This window comes from Mustela erminea, chromosome 4 (genome assembly GCF_009829155.1).
Source record: "Mustela erminea isolate mMusErm1 chromosome 4, mMusErm1.Pri, whole genome shotgun sequence".
Taxonomy (NCBI): domain Eukaryota; kingdom Metazoa; phylum Chordata; class Mammalia; order Carnivora; family Mustelidae; genus Mustela; species Mustela erminea.
Window position 1 is genome coordinate 123,514,483 of NC_045617.1, and position 16,509 is coordinate 123,530,991.

Here is a 16,509-nt window from a genome sequence, read left to right on the forward strand (position 1 = left end):
AGTAAAATAAAATTTAATAAAAGGAAATAAAAACTGAATATATATATATCATGTGATATAAAAATTTAAAAAGAACAAAAAATTGGAAAAAATAGTAACATAACTGAAAAAATAATACTGAAAGCCTAAAGGCTAGAAAAACAATGCTATACAACTGTTTTCCCCAAGAGTTGAATCTTTGTAGCCTTCTATGATCTGTAAACATGGTGCAAGCCAGTTGTGTGGCGCTGATTCTTAGATGTACTTGCCCTATTGCAAATGTGCTTCTTTTTGCCAGGAGGCTGGGCTCAGTCTGAGTGGCTCCGGATTCCACTAGGTGGCACTGTTTTGCTCCCTGAAGGCTTTTGGCCCCCATGTGCAGGATGAAAATGGCGGGAGGCCTGCTTCTCCCTCTCCCACTCCCCCTGCTTGTGTTCCCTCTCTCACTGTGTCTCTCTCTGTCAAATAAGTAAATAAATAAAATCTTAAAAACAAACAAACCCAAAACCTTGTTTGATACAAGTGTTGCTATTTCAGCTGCCCCTTCCTCCCACACCTCATCTTCTGGGACCCAATTTGCATGGATATTATTTTGCTTTATGGAATTTCCCTAGCCCTTGAGCTGAGTTGTGTCCCCCACTCTTCAGTGAGCCTTAACAGAAAAGCAAGCAATCACTCCTGTCTCCCTGGTTTCTGTCAGAACTCTGTGTTCACCCAGCATGTGACAGAGTGTTTTTATCTCAGGCACGCTGTTTCAAGTCACTAAATTTACAGACTCCTGCTACATGGACTTGCACTGTTCCTTCCTGCGGGGGATGGGAGGGGATCTCGCCTTGTTTCTGCCTTTTGCTGGGCCCCTGCCCAGAGAGTGGATGCATGATGGTGTTGCAGTTCACAGTTTACGGCAACACAGAGCAGAAAACTGGCACCTAGACTTGTTTTCGGCCGGCTTCCCCATTCTTATTCCTGGGAACCTGCCACACTCAGGCACCTCCATTCTTCTTGTGACCTCAGGGATCCTGAGACACCCTGTCACACCTGGGATTCTGTCCCTCCCACCTTGCCACCTGAGCAGCTTTAAGTCAGGGACTTAGACCACTGTAGCAGACTTCTAAAAGTTACAGTTTTGCACCCTACAAAATCATGCACATTCTTTGCACCCTGCAATTCTTCCAACTGACTTCCTGATTGTACCTGTTCTCCAAGGTGAGAAGTGAGGCAAAGCTTAGCCTCTTTCTTGCTCATGGCACGTCCTCTCACCCTGCCTTTGCTCCCTCCTGGAGTCTCCCTGATGGAGTGAGAGGAAAGCAAGTAGGATGGTAGGAACTTGACTTTCATGTTGTAAAGAGAAAATAAAACAGACGAACAAAGGAAAAGGAAGGAAAAATAAGATAAAAATACAGAGGGAGCAAACCATAAGAGATTCTTAACTATAGGAAACAAACCGAGGGTAGCTGGAGGGAAGGTGGATGGGGGGATGTGATAACTGGTTAATGGGCTTTAAGGAGGGCACTTGAAGTAATGAGCACTGTGTGTTATATGCCACTAATGAATCACTAAGTTCTACCCCTGAGACTAATAATACACTGTATGTTAACTAAATGGAATTTGTATGGATAAAAAGAAAAAAAAAGGATGTCTGTCCTCAAAAAAGAGAAGGACTGCCTTATGGGGAGGACTGAGTACCTTGTGAGTCGGCAGACTGGGGGTTCGGTGTCTTGCTAGATGTAGGCAGGAGGCTGGCTTAGTTTCTGGTCTTTCCAACACAGCTACTTGCTTTAGCAAAGCCTGCAAGTGGAGAAGATGGTAGAAAGTCAGCTGGCAAAATGGAAGTCATGATTATATATATTCCAAGATCACCACTGCCACATTTTATTGGTTGGAATATATTCCGGGTCCTGCCCACACTCAGTAGGAGGAGATTCCACAAGGCCATGTGGATCAGGAATTGGGGACCATTGGCCTTACTATAGAATCTGTCTGCGCAGGGATGTTCCAGGTGACAGATGACAGGAATGGAGGGTAGCAAGTTCTCTGCACTGCACATGCTCATACACAGGGTGCACAATCACCGAACAAGATAATTATCAACTCTCGGTTTGATTTTGGACCAGATGATTTGCAGAGCTAAGCTGTGTTATCCAAGCAGGGTCCTAGATACAAGAATCATGGCTGTCACTTGGAAAGGTCTGTCTCAGCTTTATGGAGAGATCACCCTCCCTGAGTATTTCCACTTTCCCTTGTCAGACCTTCTAAATCTCTAGGAAAGCACCATAACTAGTTCAGTGTGGAACCTTTTTTTTTTTTTTTTTTTGCTTTCCTGTGTCCTGTTGCCAGGGAAATCCTGATCTCCCATTATTTCTACCAGTTCCTCAATATCCTGCAGTCCCTTCTTGTGATTCTACTTTGTTGGTTTCTTTCCTTTCATCCAGATTCTTTCTTTCTTTCTTTTTTTTTAAAAGATTTTATTTATTTATTTGACAGAGAGAGATCACAAGTAGGCAGAGAGGTAGGCAGAGAAAGAGGAGGAGGCAGGCTCCCTGCTGAGCAGAGAGCCCAATGCGGGACTCGATCCCAGGACCCTGAGATCACGACCTGAGCCGAAGGCAGTGGCTTAACCCACTGAGCCACCCAGGCGCCCTCATCCAGGTTATTTCTTAGTGATTTTTTTTTTATATTGATGAGTCAATTACATTAAAAAGTCACTGTCCTCTAACTTAAGCTTTCCACTAATTTTTGGACCAAATGGGCAAAGGTTCTCTTTCCAATCTCAGCTTCTTCCCACACAGGGACAAGACAGTAGTAGGATTCCTGTAGAGTCAGGAGTTGGTATAGAACCTCATCGCATGAGACAGGTAGGTCACATAGGTGTATACTTGTATCTTCTTATGTCCCTAGCATTTGGTACAACACCTGGCCCACAGTAGGCACTCAATTAGCTTCTGTGTGGAGGCTGTTTCCCCAAAACTCATTATAATAGTTGCATTTACCAGGTTATACACCTGACTCTGAATCCCTTCATGTTTCTCTCACTGAGCCTAGCAGGGAGCTAACATCTATTACTGCCCATTATGTGTCTGCTAAATGGAAGTGGCAATTCAAAGTTTTTTAAAAATTTAAGTTTTTTTAAAGTTAAGTGACAATTTCTTTGGCAATTCAAAGTTTTTTTCAACCGATTATGCACAGTGTTTGAAAAATTCACATAACATGAAAGTATAGAGTGAAAAGTAAATTTCATTCTCTGTCCCATCCATAATTCTTCCAAACTTCCTGGACATAACAGCTGTTAACCAGTTTCAACAGTATTAAAGGGAGAGATTTCCATTCTAGCAGGTTTTTCTTTTTTAAAAAATATTTTATTTATTGAGAGAGAGCTAGAGCATGATTGGGGCAGGGGAAAGGGAGAAGTAAGCTCCCTGGAGCAGGGAGCCAGATGTGGGGCTTGATCCCAGGACCCTAGGATCATGACCTCAGCTGAAGGCCGATGCCCAACCAACTGCAGCAGGTGGTATTTTACCAAGTATTCTATCTGTATTTTTGTTCTCAATTAATATTATATTGTGAGACTATCTCACTATTTACATGAAATCTGGCTCAAGATTTGATAATGACTGTTCTGTTGCTGGTAATTTTTAAAACTTTAAGTGAAGCAAAAATCATAGTCATTCCATAGTGACAGAGTTTCATGGAGCATATTGTCACTCAGATTAAAAATAGCCTGATTCATTCACCAGCCTCCCCTGAGGCTACTTTTGTTTGTGTGACTACATTCCAGCTATGGTGACGCAGAATGAGGTAGTAGGTGTTGCCATAAAAGGATGGAAACTTCCTGTTCTTCTGCTCTTTCTGCCCTGCTCACAGACCACGGACTATGGTCCTAGGTGTCCTAGTTCTAATAAGGAAACTTCCCAGGTTCATTGTCACCAGCGTGTCTGGACAGCCCCGTGGTGCAGAGTGACCTTACAGCCCCGGACGTCTCACCTCACTCATGGGACACACACAAGCTGCTGTCTGGTCAACACCACTGTTAGCTGGGTTTCTATTGTGCACGACTGAACTAATGTATATGGAGAGGGGAGGGCTTCCTGGAGGGGGTGGCAGTGGTGGTCTGTTCTGGAGATGAGCAGAGACGGATACACGGGGGGCAGCACTGGGGGCTCCCTGGGACACTGTCCGTGTTGAAGGGAGAACTAGGCCCCAGGGGCAGCACAGGGAGACTGAAAACTGTTTTCTTCTCATCTTTGTAGCCACAGGGCTGCCCTGGAGGCATGCATGGACTCATCAGCTGTTACATTTGGAGGCCTGTGTTTCTTCTCTTCTCTTCCTGTACTTTTTACAGAATTCCCCTGTTGACTGCAGCCAGGATGAGAATCCCTGCTGGTGACCTTTCCTCCTCCCCCTCCTGTCTGAGGGCAGTGGCTGTGAGGGGCTGAGATCTAGGGAAGAAACCCCCTCAGAGGGAAAAGGAACACAGGGTCATTTGTCATTGGATTCTATCAGAAATCTGCACTTATTCAGGCTGGCTTGGGTGGCCCACCTTGAGCCTGTGGACCCCAGGCCCCTCATATCTTGTGTCCTGGTGATTCCAGATACTCACTGAATGACTTCACTCTATTCTGTGTGTCACCAGCAGGTCACTATGTCCAACTTCGGTTCCCAGAGTGGGTATTATTACACAAGGGCATGATACCGGAGGATGGGAACACTGGGGCCATCTTGGGATCTGCCTACAGCAGGGGTGACTTTGGGAACCACCTGAATGTGTGGCCTTTCACAGGCCTGTGGCTAGGAATGCAGAGACTAGACCAAAAGAAGAGTTCAAGTCCGAGGATGTTGGTGATCACTCCCCAGGAATCCAGATCAGAGTCGGGTTATCACACATAGTTGCAGGGGACCAGGGCCTGAGGCTCCACCAGTCAGCGGACCACGTGTCAGACTCTGACTCAGGCTGGAGATGGAGAAGACGGGACAGTGCTGCAGGCATTTGGCACAGGTGGTGTGAGTGGCCGTCGTGTCATCCTGCTGCCAGGAGCAGCAGTGACAGCAGTCCTAGCCTCAAGGTGCGGTGGTGTGAACCGTGGGACCTGTGCCCAGCAGTGAGGCAGTGGTTCCTCTTTGGGCCTTGACCTGGGGTGCGATGGTGGATTCTGTTCCTGCCTGTGCAGCCTTGGGTCTCTTCTGTGGCTTTCCCTGAAATAAAATGAGGCCCAGTACTCTCTATCGATAGTACATATTTTCCTATTTATATAATTTATATATTTCATGTATTTTAAGTTATGCTTTAATATATTATGCATACTTTATATTTTTGTATTATGTATTTATAATATATAAGATATATGTTTCTCTATAAATATATGTAGTTTCAGTTAAAGCAACTTGGAATCTGTTCAAAACAAGGAACAAGAAATCCATGAAGGAATATTTTCAGGAGAGCAGGGATTCAGTTTTTTTTTCCAGTTTTTTTTTTTCAGTTTTATTGAGAAATAATTGACATGTAACATGGGTTTAAGTGTACAACCTGTTGTACACTTGGCTAACACCTGCATTATGATACCCAGTAACTTTTATATCTTCTTTTTGGGGGGGTGGGTGGGAACATTTAAGGTCTACTCTTAGGGATGAATGAGTTTTTCTTTATGTTGAGCTGATAACTGCTTCCTAAATCTTTCATCTGGTTTTGCTCCATGGGAGAGAAAATACGTTTCTCACAACATATCTTGCATTTTTCTTCCTACGAAAAAACTGTTTAAATGTGTATGTAAGGGGTGCCTGGGTGGCTCAGTCGGTTAAGCGTCTGCCTTCGGCTCAGGTCATGATCTCATGGTCCTGGAATCAAGCCCTGCATCCGGCTCTCTGCTCAGCAGGGAGCCTGCTCCCCCCCGCACTCTCTGTCTGCCTCTCTGTCCACTTGTGATCTCCCTCTCTGTCAAATAAATAGATAAATAAAATCTTTTAAAAAAATGCATATGTAATACCCTTCCCCACACTGAGTGCTCCATCAAGGACTTCAGTGCTTCTTCCCTCTCTGGCAAAGCCCCAGAATTGCTTGTGTTTTTGTTACAAAATACTCAGGCCTCTCCCCAGACCTACTGTCTTGGAATGTTGGGTGTGGGCTCAGGAATCACTTACTTAAGCAGCCTTACAGGGGAGGCTGATACACAGCCATGTAGGAATCCTGCTTCATGTGCTCACTACTCAATGTGGGATCTGAAGAATAGCAGGAGCAGCACCAGCCTTGTTATAAATTTTAGAATCTCATACTCTACCCCAGCCTGTCTAGCTCTTCATAGTCCAGGAAATTCTTGTGTGCACTAAAGGTTGGGCCTCCTTGGTCTATGTGTTTTCTAGGTGCAGAACCAAACTATGCAGTACAACTCTGGGTGTGCACTCTCATCAGCTTGTTTAACCCTGAGGAGTTCAGGGTTCTGTACTGTTCCTCTTTTTTCCTGTGGCCATCACCCCTTTAAGGATGTCATCTCTGGTAAAGGCTTTAAATGTGGTTTATATGGCATGACCTCTCACATCTATTTCTCCAACCCAGATACTTCTCCTACCCTGAACTCTATATCCACCTGTCAATCTCACTTGCATTTTTTTTTTAAAGATTTATTTATTTTAGAGACAGAGGGGAGGGGCAGATGGAAAGGGAGAGAGAATCCCAAGTGACTCCCTACTGAGCCAGGAGAGGGTGTCTGATGCAGGCCTTGATGGCATGACCTCAAGATCATGACCTGAGTCAAAATCAAGAGTCGGATGCTTAACCAACTGAGCCACCCAGGTGCTCCATGCTTGCATTTCTAGTAGACATCTCAGATTAATCATTTCATAAATTGGATGCTTGTGATGCTGCTTACTCAAATGTGCTACTTCCAGAAACTTCCCCCTTTCCATTGAAGGCACTGCAGTGTGAAATATTGGATGCTGTCCTTAATTCCTCATTCTCTTTCTCCCTAGAATTAATCCATGAGGAAATGTTGCAAAGTCCATCTTTAAATATATCCAGAGCCCAGTCATTTCTACTATCTTCCCTCCTCACACCCCAGATATACAGCTAACATCCCCCTCCTGGGACACTGCACCAGTTTCCTACAGATTATATACTGGTTGCTTGCCCTTGTACCTCTCAATTCTACACAGCAGCAAGCAGAGGCTTCTAAAGAGAGGTGGTACTAGGTGGGTCATCTTTTTAAAACCATCTTGTAACTGCACGTTATGCAGAGAAAACTCAAACCCTTCTAATACCCTAAGGCCTGGACATCTGATGTTATTTCAGCTGCTCTCTGTTCCAGCCACAGTGGCCTCCTTGCCCTTCCTTAACACAGGACATGCTCCTGCCCTAGTGCCTGTGCACTGGCGGTTCCCTGCCTGAAAAGAACTCCCCCCAGATACCTTCTTACACAGGTCCTTCATGTCCTTCAGATCTCTCAAAGGCACCTTGGTGAGGCTCATTCTGATCACTGTAGTAAAGTAGCCATCTTCCCATTCCCATCATAGGTGTCTCTCTGGATCGCCTTCTACACTTACTTCCCAATACCTAACATACACATTTCCCTTGTTTACTAGCATATAGTCTGCCCCTTACTCCAGAACATATGCCCCACAAGGTGGGCAAATTTTTTCTGTTTTTCACTGAGGTGTCCTAGATGTTAAAATATTCCTGTATCTGACAGTTATCAGTTGAATGAATGATCTGTATGGAGTACCTCTCTCTTCTAGATGAGCCTCACGCCACAGCTATTCATGGCAGCTACCACTTTTCTCCCCATTGTTGGTCTCCCTGCTCCACCTGTACAGCACAGGAAACAATTACAGTTCTCCATTCAGAAAAGTTGTACTTAGGGGCACCTGGGTGGCTCAGTAGATTAAAGTCTCTGCCTTCGGCTCAGGTCATGGTCCCAGGGTCCTGGGATCGAGCCCCACATTGGGTTCTCTGCTTGGCAGAGAGCCTGCTTCCCCCACCCCCACTGCCTGCCTCTCTGACTACTTGTGATCTCTGTCAAATAAATAAAATCTTCAAAAAAAATTGTACTTAGGCTTATGGGTTATATATTCCAGAGAAATGTGAATTCAAATCAGACACTGCTTTATAACTTTATAAATAGGATTGGAAACAGAATGAAGATCACTAGATCTAAGGGGCAGGGGGTCAGGTAGCTGAGCAGAGAAGACAAACTGAAATTTAATAAGGATGCGAAATGATCAGATCCTATCTCTAACTCCAGAATCTGCTTTTTTAAAAAAGATGGTGGAAGATGCAGAATGATCCAGAATAGCTGTAGAAGAAGAAGAGATGGATGGGTCTGAAAATTCATCTTGCAATACCACAGAGACTCCTGTGTGTAAGGGCTCACTGGGCCTTGTGGAAACAATGAGAGGCCATAGGACCCCTGTGATGGTCACAGACTGGGGATACCAGAGGAATATGAGACCAGAACTTGTACACAAGAAGAAGAAGAGGCTCAATTCTTTATATAAACAAATAAAGAAAAAAAAAACAACACCCAAAAACTGGGGGGTGAGGATCTAATCCAAGCTGGAGCCTAGCCTGACCTGGTCAAGGCAGCTTTTGATGCCTGTAGTCCTAGAGTCAGGTGATGTCTGAGTCCCTGTGATCATAGGTCCTGGTGGAATAAGTTTCCACTGAAGGGACCAGGGAATAGCAAAGATGACTTAGCTAAGGAGTGTCCATGTTAAAGCCCGCAATGCACTGAGTACTAATCAGGCACGGTTCTGTCCACAGTTGGCTACTCAGCCTCTCCTGTCCCACCTACAACAGACAGCACAGCAATCAGGCATCTGGAAGTTTCTCTGCTTCCATTTATTTCTTGTCTCAACTTTAGGAGTCTTCTCCTTTATTACCATATCAGTTCTATATGACAAGAATAGAAAACAAATTCATATCCAGATTTTCTTTTTCTTAATCTTTAAAAAAAAGATTTTATTTATTTATTTGACAGACAGCAAGAGCAGGAACACAAGCAAGGGGAGTGGGAGAGGGAGAAGCAGGCTTCCTGCCAAGCAGAGATCCTGATGAGGGGCTCAATCCTAGGACCCTGGGATCATGACGTGAGCCAAAGGCAGATGCCTAATGACTGAGCCACCCAGGTGCCCCTGAATCTAGATTTTCAATAGAGAAGTAAAATATTACTTCTCAGCCAAACATGAAGTAAAGACAGGGATGGAGATGACCCAGTCCCATCTCTGCTAGAGCAGGAAAGCAGATCAGGGAAGAGAGCACAGGTCAGTTTGTCATTGTCTGGGACAGAACAAACAGGATGTGGTCAGAGCCCACAGAAGATGAGACTAAAGGAGGAGCTATGGGGTAGGTGAGCTCCCTGTGGGGTCCTGTCTACACTATCCCAGGATCTCAAGAATCACTCCTTCCATACTTCCAGTCAGCTGTGAGTAGCTCCCTTCTTTTCCACATCAGGTCAGAGGCCAGGAAGAAGACTGGTTATGGTATCCAGAGAAATATCCTAGTACTGTACCAAAATGAACTGTTAACTGAAGAACTGTTAACTGAAGACATGGCTGTATTGGAAAACAAAGAAAGGATATGTAGGGGTAGTGGACCAAACTTCTGGAGGTCTATCTACATCAGGGAATTGCCCCTGACTTTCAACTGCTGGGGATCAGGTCCCCAATGGAGGAATGTAAAGGTGAAATAATTTATATCATTTAATATAATATTATTTAATATAAAGGTGAAAAATTTGTCCTTCATTTGCACAAGTCTTTACTAAAGAGTTAATGTTAGCAATTGGCTCCAGAGTGGGCAAGTACAGGTACGTGGATGGTACCTCTCATTAACAAGGCAGGACAAATTTCTACCTGGGGCTTGAAACCTCTCAGTGGGACAAGAAAACTCAAATTCCCCTCCCACTCCCTTCCCTACTTGAGTGCTTCTTCCTCCACATCACAGTTCCCACCACTACAGCTCCAGTGACCACAAGAACCAGGGCAGCAATGGTGCCCATGATGGGGATGGTAGGCTCAGTTGGCAGCTCTGGGAAGGGAAAGTGAGGGACCCAGACCTCAGGTTTGAGTCATGACCTCGAAGATGTTTTGCAGAAGAGCTACTTTCTTGGAGAAGATGTTCCAACCCCAAATCCCTCCTCACCCCATTTCAAGGTGATGGGCTGGGGCAGCCCCTTGTGCTGCACATGGCAGATGTATTTCTGCTCCTCTCCAGAAGGCACCACTACAGCCGCCTGTAAGGGCCTACTTAATCAGAGGGAGCCATTTTGTTGTTTATGCAGTAAACTTAAATTGACCCTATGCAGTAAACTTAGATTGACCCTGCCCCTCCCATAGGAACTTACTTGCAAAGCCCAGATACAAGGGCGGGTCAGGCCAGATAGAGACAGCCAATCAGTGGGGCGTGCATACTGTCTCCCTAGCTACCAGCCCCAGGTAGCTAACTAAGCCTAGATATAAGGGCAGGTCAGGCCAGGTAGAGGCATCCAATCAGTGGGGCACGCATATATCTAGGGTGAATTGTAATTCAATTGGCCACCTGTGTGTGACCTAACATGACCGTGCAGTTTTCTCTGTGCATTGCAGTCTCATTGGCCACCTATGTATAGCCTGGCTAAACTACTTCTATAAATAGTCTGTGAGGCTGGGAGGGGTCGCCTCTTTGCAAGAGATGGCCCTGACCGGTCAGTTTGATTCTCGATGCTTGGCGCAAAATAAAGCTTTGCTTGACCTTCGTTTTGTATCAGTCTCGCTCCTTTGATTACGGACCCTAACACCGCCCACTTCTGGAAGGTTCCATCCCCTGCAGACCTGGTCTCCACAAGCTCTGTGTCCTGGGTCAGATCCTCCTCAGCATGCTGCCAGGTCAGAGTGATCTCCACAGGGTAGAAGCCCAGGGCTCAGCACCTCAGGGCGACATCATGGTCCGAGATGGGGTGGCGGGTCACATGTGTGTTGGGGGGTTCTGGGGAAGAAGAATCAGAAAATCTACACTTTGGGTTACCTTCATGGGTCACAAAACAGCACTTGTCACCAACCTGAGGATGGAAAAGACAATTGGTTTAGGGATCTGAAATAATGTTTTAGAAGCAGGGAGAGATTCCAGGACAGGAGAGTGGAGGTCTAAAGTGGGGAATACACTAATGGTCCTGACTGTGGGGGACCATCAGTGACTCAGAAAACCTGGAGTCAGACCTCCAAGGATGTTCTCAGATGGAGTACAAGTCTTGAGAGGGAAAGTCATGGATTACAAGGTGATTGCCAGGATGGAGGGGACCATTTCAGGGATGTTCTCCAATTGCCCCCCAGGAGAGACTGGATTCCTCAATTGTCCTTTAGAGAAAAGTGGTCCTCTGGGTGAGTCACTCTCTAGTAGAAAAATGAACACACAAGTGGATCTCGCTCTCCTCACCTGTGGGAGGGCAGTGTTCTGATATTGAGTCCATTTCCCTTCCTGGTGGAAAGCCAGCCCCAGAGGAGGGGAGATCAGGGAGGCCCTAGTACCTGTGCGCAGCAGCATCTCCTCCCCCTTCTCCAGGTGCCTGTGGAGCCACTCCACGCATCTGTGCTCCATGTAGTTCCTGTACTGCTCTGTCACACCAGTCGCCTCCCACTTCTGACCAGTGATCTGTGCGGTGGAGTCTGCCTTGGTCCAGGAGCACAGGTCCTTATTCAGGGTGATGTGATCCATGCCATCATAGGCATCATGAAGGTACCCGCGCAGAAAGCACCCATCAGGCCCCACGTCGCAGCCCATCACTCTCTGGAAGGTGTGAAACCCTGACCCCGGCCCACCAGGACCTATTGTCATTAAATCCAAAACCAGTAGAGTCCCCAGGGTTCTTCCCCGCTGGGGGCATGGCGGTGCCCCACAGCCTCAGGGTGTCGCTCCAACACGGAGACTTGGAGCTACCCCGGCCGGCCATCCGGCGGTCCCTGGGGATGGAGGTCATGGTCTGTCTCCTGCCTGCGTCGCTCACCAGCCTCGCTCGGGTTGCAGTAGCTGCCCACTTCTCGCAGCCTCCCTCAGAGTGTCTGTGTGCACGTCCTGGAGTCCCGGGTCTGCTGGGCCCAATACTCCAGCCCCTCCTGCTCCACGCAGGGCGCCCCCGGCTCCATCCTCAGACTGGCAGAGTCGCTGTCAAACAGCGGGAACTGCATGTCGTCCACATAGCTGTGTTCCAAATACCGGGGTTCCCTGCGGCCAGGCTGGGACACCACAGTGAACAAATACCTCAGGGAGTGGGAGCCTGCCCGTGCGGGGAGTCTGAGACCTCGCCCTCCCCCTCCCCCTGTCGGGGTCGCGCCCCTAAGATGGCCCCGACTACATAGCCCAAGCAGCACGGACAGCCTGAAAAACATTCGCCCTGGCCACACGTGATCTTGAGCTCGTCACATGAACACCGCATGCCATCACTGCCTACAATCCCCAGATACCTCCTGTTCACGTGAACACCTCTGTGATTGGCTGTATACCTCCTGTTCACGTGAACACCTCTGTGATTGGCTGTTATGCCCTATATAAGGCAAGGGAACTTCCCCGCAGGGGAGGGAGAAAGATGACCAGGGAATAAACAAGAGCTTGTGCATCGACCTGTGTGTGTGTTGGTGTTGCGTCATCTCTGCAGGCAGGGAGAGCACGACATTTGGCGCCGAAACCCGGGAATTGTGAGTATATTTAAAAATAGCAAAGATACAGTGAAGGTAGAAATTCTGATACTGGTTGAGATATGTTCTGATTTACTGATAATATTGAGGTATATTTAACTTTTTAATTTTATGTGCATTGATCTCACATTGAACAGTTTTGTCAGGTGAAATACAATGTTTCCATTTTGTTTACTTGATTTTTAGAAGTGGTAGTACTAACAGGAAGATTTCATGGAATAGAAGTTGTGCAGCTTTTTAAACTTAGCATTTTAGGGAGAAGGTGAGAGAAGGCAATACATGAGTACCTTTTCCTCCTCGTCATATTGCACGTTCATCACTAGGACGACCACAAAGGAAAGGTTAGAAGTTTGCTGAAGAGCAACCACAAAGGGATTGCACGTTCGTCACTAGGACGACCACAAAGGAAAGGTTAGAAGTTTGCTGAAGAGCAACCACAAAGGGACAGCAGCTGTATGTTCGCGGATCGCGACTGTAAAGGTAAAGATAATGGGGTCGGAAATTTTTAGACTCCAAATGGAGAGCCTCTTGCGGGCACTTTTGAAAGCTAACGGAACCCCTCTTGAGAGTTATTTAAGAAGTTGTTTTTCAGGAGGCGGGAATTTGAATAGTAAACTTGCGTCATCTCTGTGAAACCTTAAGATGATGAAATAGAACCTTTCTTTGTTCCTATTTCTTTAGTTATCACTGTCTTATCTAACACTTTGAACCAGTTAACTCAGTTGGAGCATGGTGCTAATGTGGCTAAGGATGGGGGTTCAATCCTTTTATAGATCCCTTAACTTTACACACACAGAACTCTTCATAGCTACAGATTGCCACTTCTTGTAGGTATATATCTCGCAATTCAGCTCTTAGTCACAGGGAAGGTGAGGAGTATAGCTTAGCATAAGCCTTTCATCTCAAATGGAAAGACAGCTTAAATAATTGGTATATGTGATACTATAGACTTAATCTAATATTTAAATTAAACATAATAATGTAATATCTAAAATATGTGTCACTATAATTTTCTCTGGGTAAGACCATTTTCTAAATAGTATCTTTTAAAAATTAAATTTCAATAAATTAAGTTTCAGTAAAAATTAGGTACAAATACAAATAAAACATAGTAAGAAAAGGTGAAATCCTGTTAACACTGAGTTCTTGTGCCTAAGTTTGGGTTTATTAAAGGAAAGTATACTTGGTGCTATACAAGGCAGCAGAGTCTTCAGTTCACATATACTATTCAGTATCACACAACTCCTAATTTCTGTTCTTGGCCTTTGCAGTTTATGTTAGTACCAGTTCATGTTAGTACCTTTCTCAGTTATGAGTTATGATTAGTATTATTTTTAGTACAATTTTTTGGTAAAAGATGTTAGATAAGTAAATATTGTTAAACACTTCAGTTGCTCTTAAGCTCCTCACATGCTGTTTAATCAGAAGAGTGTTGATTTGATCTCCAGAAAGAACCAAAGAAAGAGTTTACAAAGTATTTTGGCTGTTGTACTGACCTAGATTAGGATAGTTGCTGTCTGTCATTGCTCATTTGATATTGCTCTGCTAAACAGTATCCAGAACTGAGGGACTACCCAACATCTCTATGCCTTTTTACCTCTTCTACTGTCTTAGGTATTCTGTACTTGACTTTGCTAACTTTGCAGGTCTAGGGATGAGAAGTTTATTGAGGTAATGGAGGGTTATAATCAAGTAATTTGCTTCTGCTAGAGATAAAGTGAATGGATTTTGTAATGAGTGGTCATGATCAGAATAAAGGTTAAAAGGAAGCAAGCATTATCAGATGGTTTTTAAAACTAATCTTTTGGCAGTAATTTCAAAAGTAATTGACACAGATTATTTACTTGAATCCTGAGATGTGAGGATTTGGATCTAAATCTTGTATCCACTTTGGGGAATCATTAATATCAGGACTAAACTCTAAGGACTACTGAGGAATTAAATCTAAATGACCTTGAACATTCTTGATACATGTTATGTCCTAATCTTAAAAATGGTCATTTAGATTCAGAGCTACATTTGTGGCCTTTGAAATAGGCCAACTTAGAACATTTCTGTATTTGGCAAGTTGTGCCTCTCTTATCCCAGCACCCTCCTTTGGAGTAAACCCACGTGGAATACTACCCAATCATGTGTGGCAAATGGATATTACACACATCCCTGAATTCGGCAACTTAAAATATGTACATGTCTTAGTAGACACATACTCGGGGGTCATTATGGCCTCCTTACATACAGGAGAAAAGGTCAGAGATGTCATTCAACATTGTTTGACAAACTTTGCCTCTTGGGGCATCCCAAAACAAATCAAAACTGACAACGGGCCTGCTTACACATCACACAGCTTTAAAAATTTTGCTGATACATTTCACATACATCTAGTCACAGGCATACCCTACAACCCTCAAGGGCAAGGAATCGTCGAACGCGCACACTTGACCCTGAAAAATCAATTAATAAAACAAAAAGGGGGAATAGGGGCCACCTACAAGTCCCCTAAGGACAAACTCAATACCGCTCTCTTTACTTTACATTTTTTGGTCATGGACGCAATAGGACGATCTGCAGCAGATCGCCACTCGCGTCAGGAGGTCAATCTCAATGATTGGGTAAAATGGAAAGACATTCTGACAGGTCTATGGAAGGGTCCGGACCCGGTCCTACGATGGGTCCGTGGTTCCATTTGTGTTTTCCCTCAGGACCAGCTGACTCCTGTTTGGGTTCCAGAACGCCTGACACGACGAGTACATCCAAATTCTCTCCACCAGTTGTATCCAGCCCTTATCGGGCATATGCATCACATCTAACTTGTATTCTAATCTCTCCCAAGCAGCGAACCTCTCCCGAAAATTATCTCAGATGCTCAACGGCACCTGGTCAGCCAAATTCCACAATCTGACAGCCTCCCTCCAGATGGAGATTCTGCAGATCAATGCCACGAGAGTCAACCCTCTCACGGCCTCCCAATTCCTACAAACTATGCAGGCAGTGGTGGCTTTTGGGAAATCCTGGTTTGGGACTATTGCACTCGGCTGTATTGTGCTCTTCGTCCTCCTCCTGGCGCTGCGTTGGATAAGGGCCCTCCAACACACATTAGCCAGAGACCGGCAGGCTGTACATCAAGTCTTGGTAGCCATAGAGCATGAGCTCACCCCAAGTATGGCTTAGCATGCTGGACCGGTAGTCAATGACGGGTAATGAGGATGATAACGGCGTACCAACCTAAGACAGAAGCTGCAGCATGCTCTGTAGTATTTGATGATGGGTAAGGGTGCAAGTTGATCATCCCAACCTAAGACAGGCACGGTCCCTTATCCATACAAATAAATAAAGAAGGGGGAGCTGTTGGGGTCGTGCCCCTAAGATGGCGCCGGTCGTGCCCCTAAGATGGCCCCAGCTACATAGCCCGAGCAGCACGGACAGCCTGAAAAACATCCGCCCTGGCCACACGTGACCTCGTGCTCGTCACATGAACACCGCATGCCACCACTTCCTGCGATCCCCAGATACCTCCTGTTCACATGAACACCTCTGTGATTGGCTGTTATGCCCTATATAAGGCAAGGGAACTTCCCCGCGGGGTGGGGGAGATAGATCTACCAGGGAATAAACAAGAGCTTGTGCATCGACCTGTGTGTGTGTTGGTGTTGCATCATCTGCAGGCAGGGAGAGCGCGACATCCCCCCAACCCGGGTCCGATCCAGGTGGATGCGGCAGGAGGGGCAGAGGGCGAGGGGTTCACGTGTCGGAAAGGGGGCGGTGGGTAGGGCAAAACATCTGTGAGGTCATGTGGTAAGGTCTCCGAGTGCTAGGCCGCGGAGCAGTGCTTGGGTCTGGCAGCCGCCTCCCTCCTCCCACGCTGAGGCGGTTTCTCCCTCACTC

The 16,509-nt window shown here is 45.8% G+C and overlaps 1 protein-coding gene across 19 annotated transcripts in view; it reads left to right on the forward strand.

Moving 5' to 3' along the window:
• LOC116587534 overlaps positions 1–16,197 on the forward strand; it is a 33,857-nt gene extending 17,660 nt beyond the window's left edge. The window contains exons 4-9 of one of the 19 annotated variants that reach the window (XR_004284481.1): positions 6,331–6,463; positions 9,413–9,641; positions 10,707–11,729; positions 12,588–12,627; positions 13,021–13,107; positions 15,461–16,197. Coding sequence is in view for 1 of the 19 variants with exons in the window: in XM_032338134.1 (XP_032194025.1) it covers positions 9,510–9,641; positions 11,498–11,729; positions 12,588–12,627; positions 15,461–15,773 (717 nt within the window). In the remaining 18 variants the exon portion in view is untranslated. The other 18 variants (XR_004284482.1, XR_004284488.1, XR_004284483.1 and 15 more) reach the window with 18 other exon arrangements.
• The last annotated feature ends 312 nt before the right edge of the window (positions 16,198–16,509 follow it).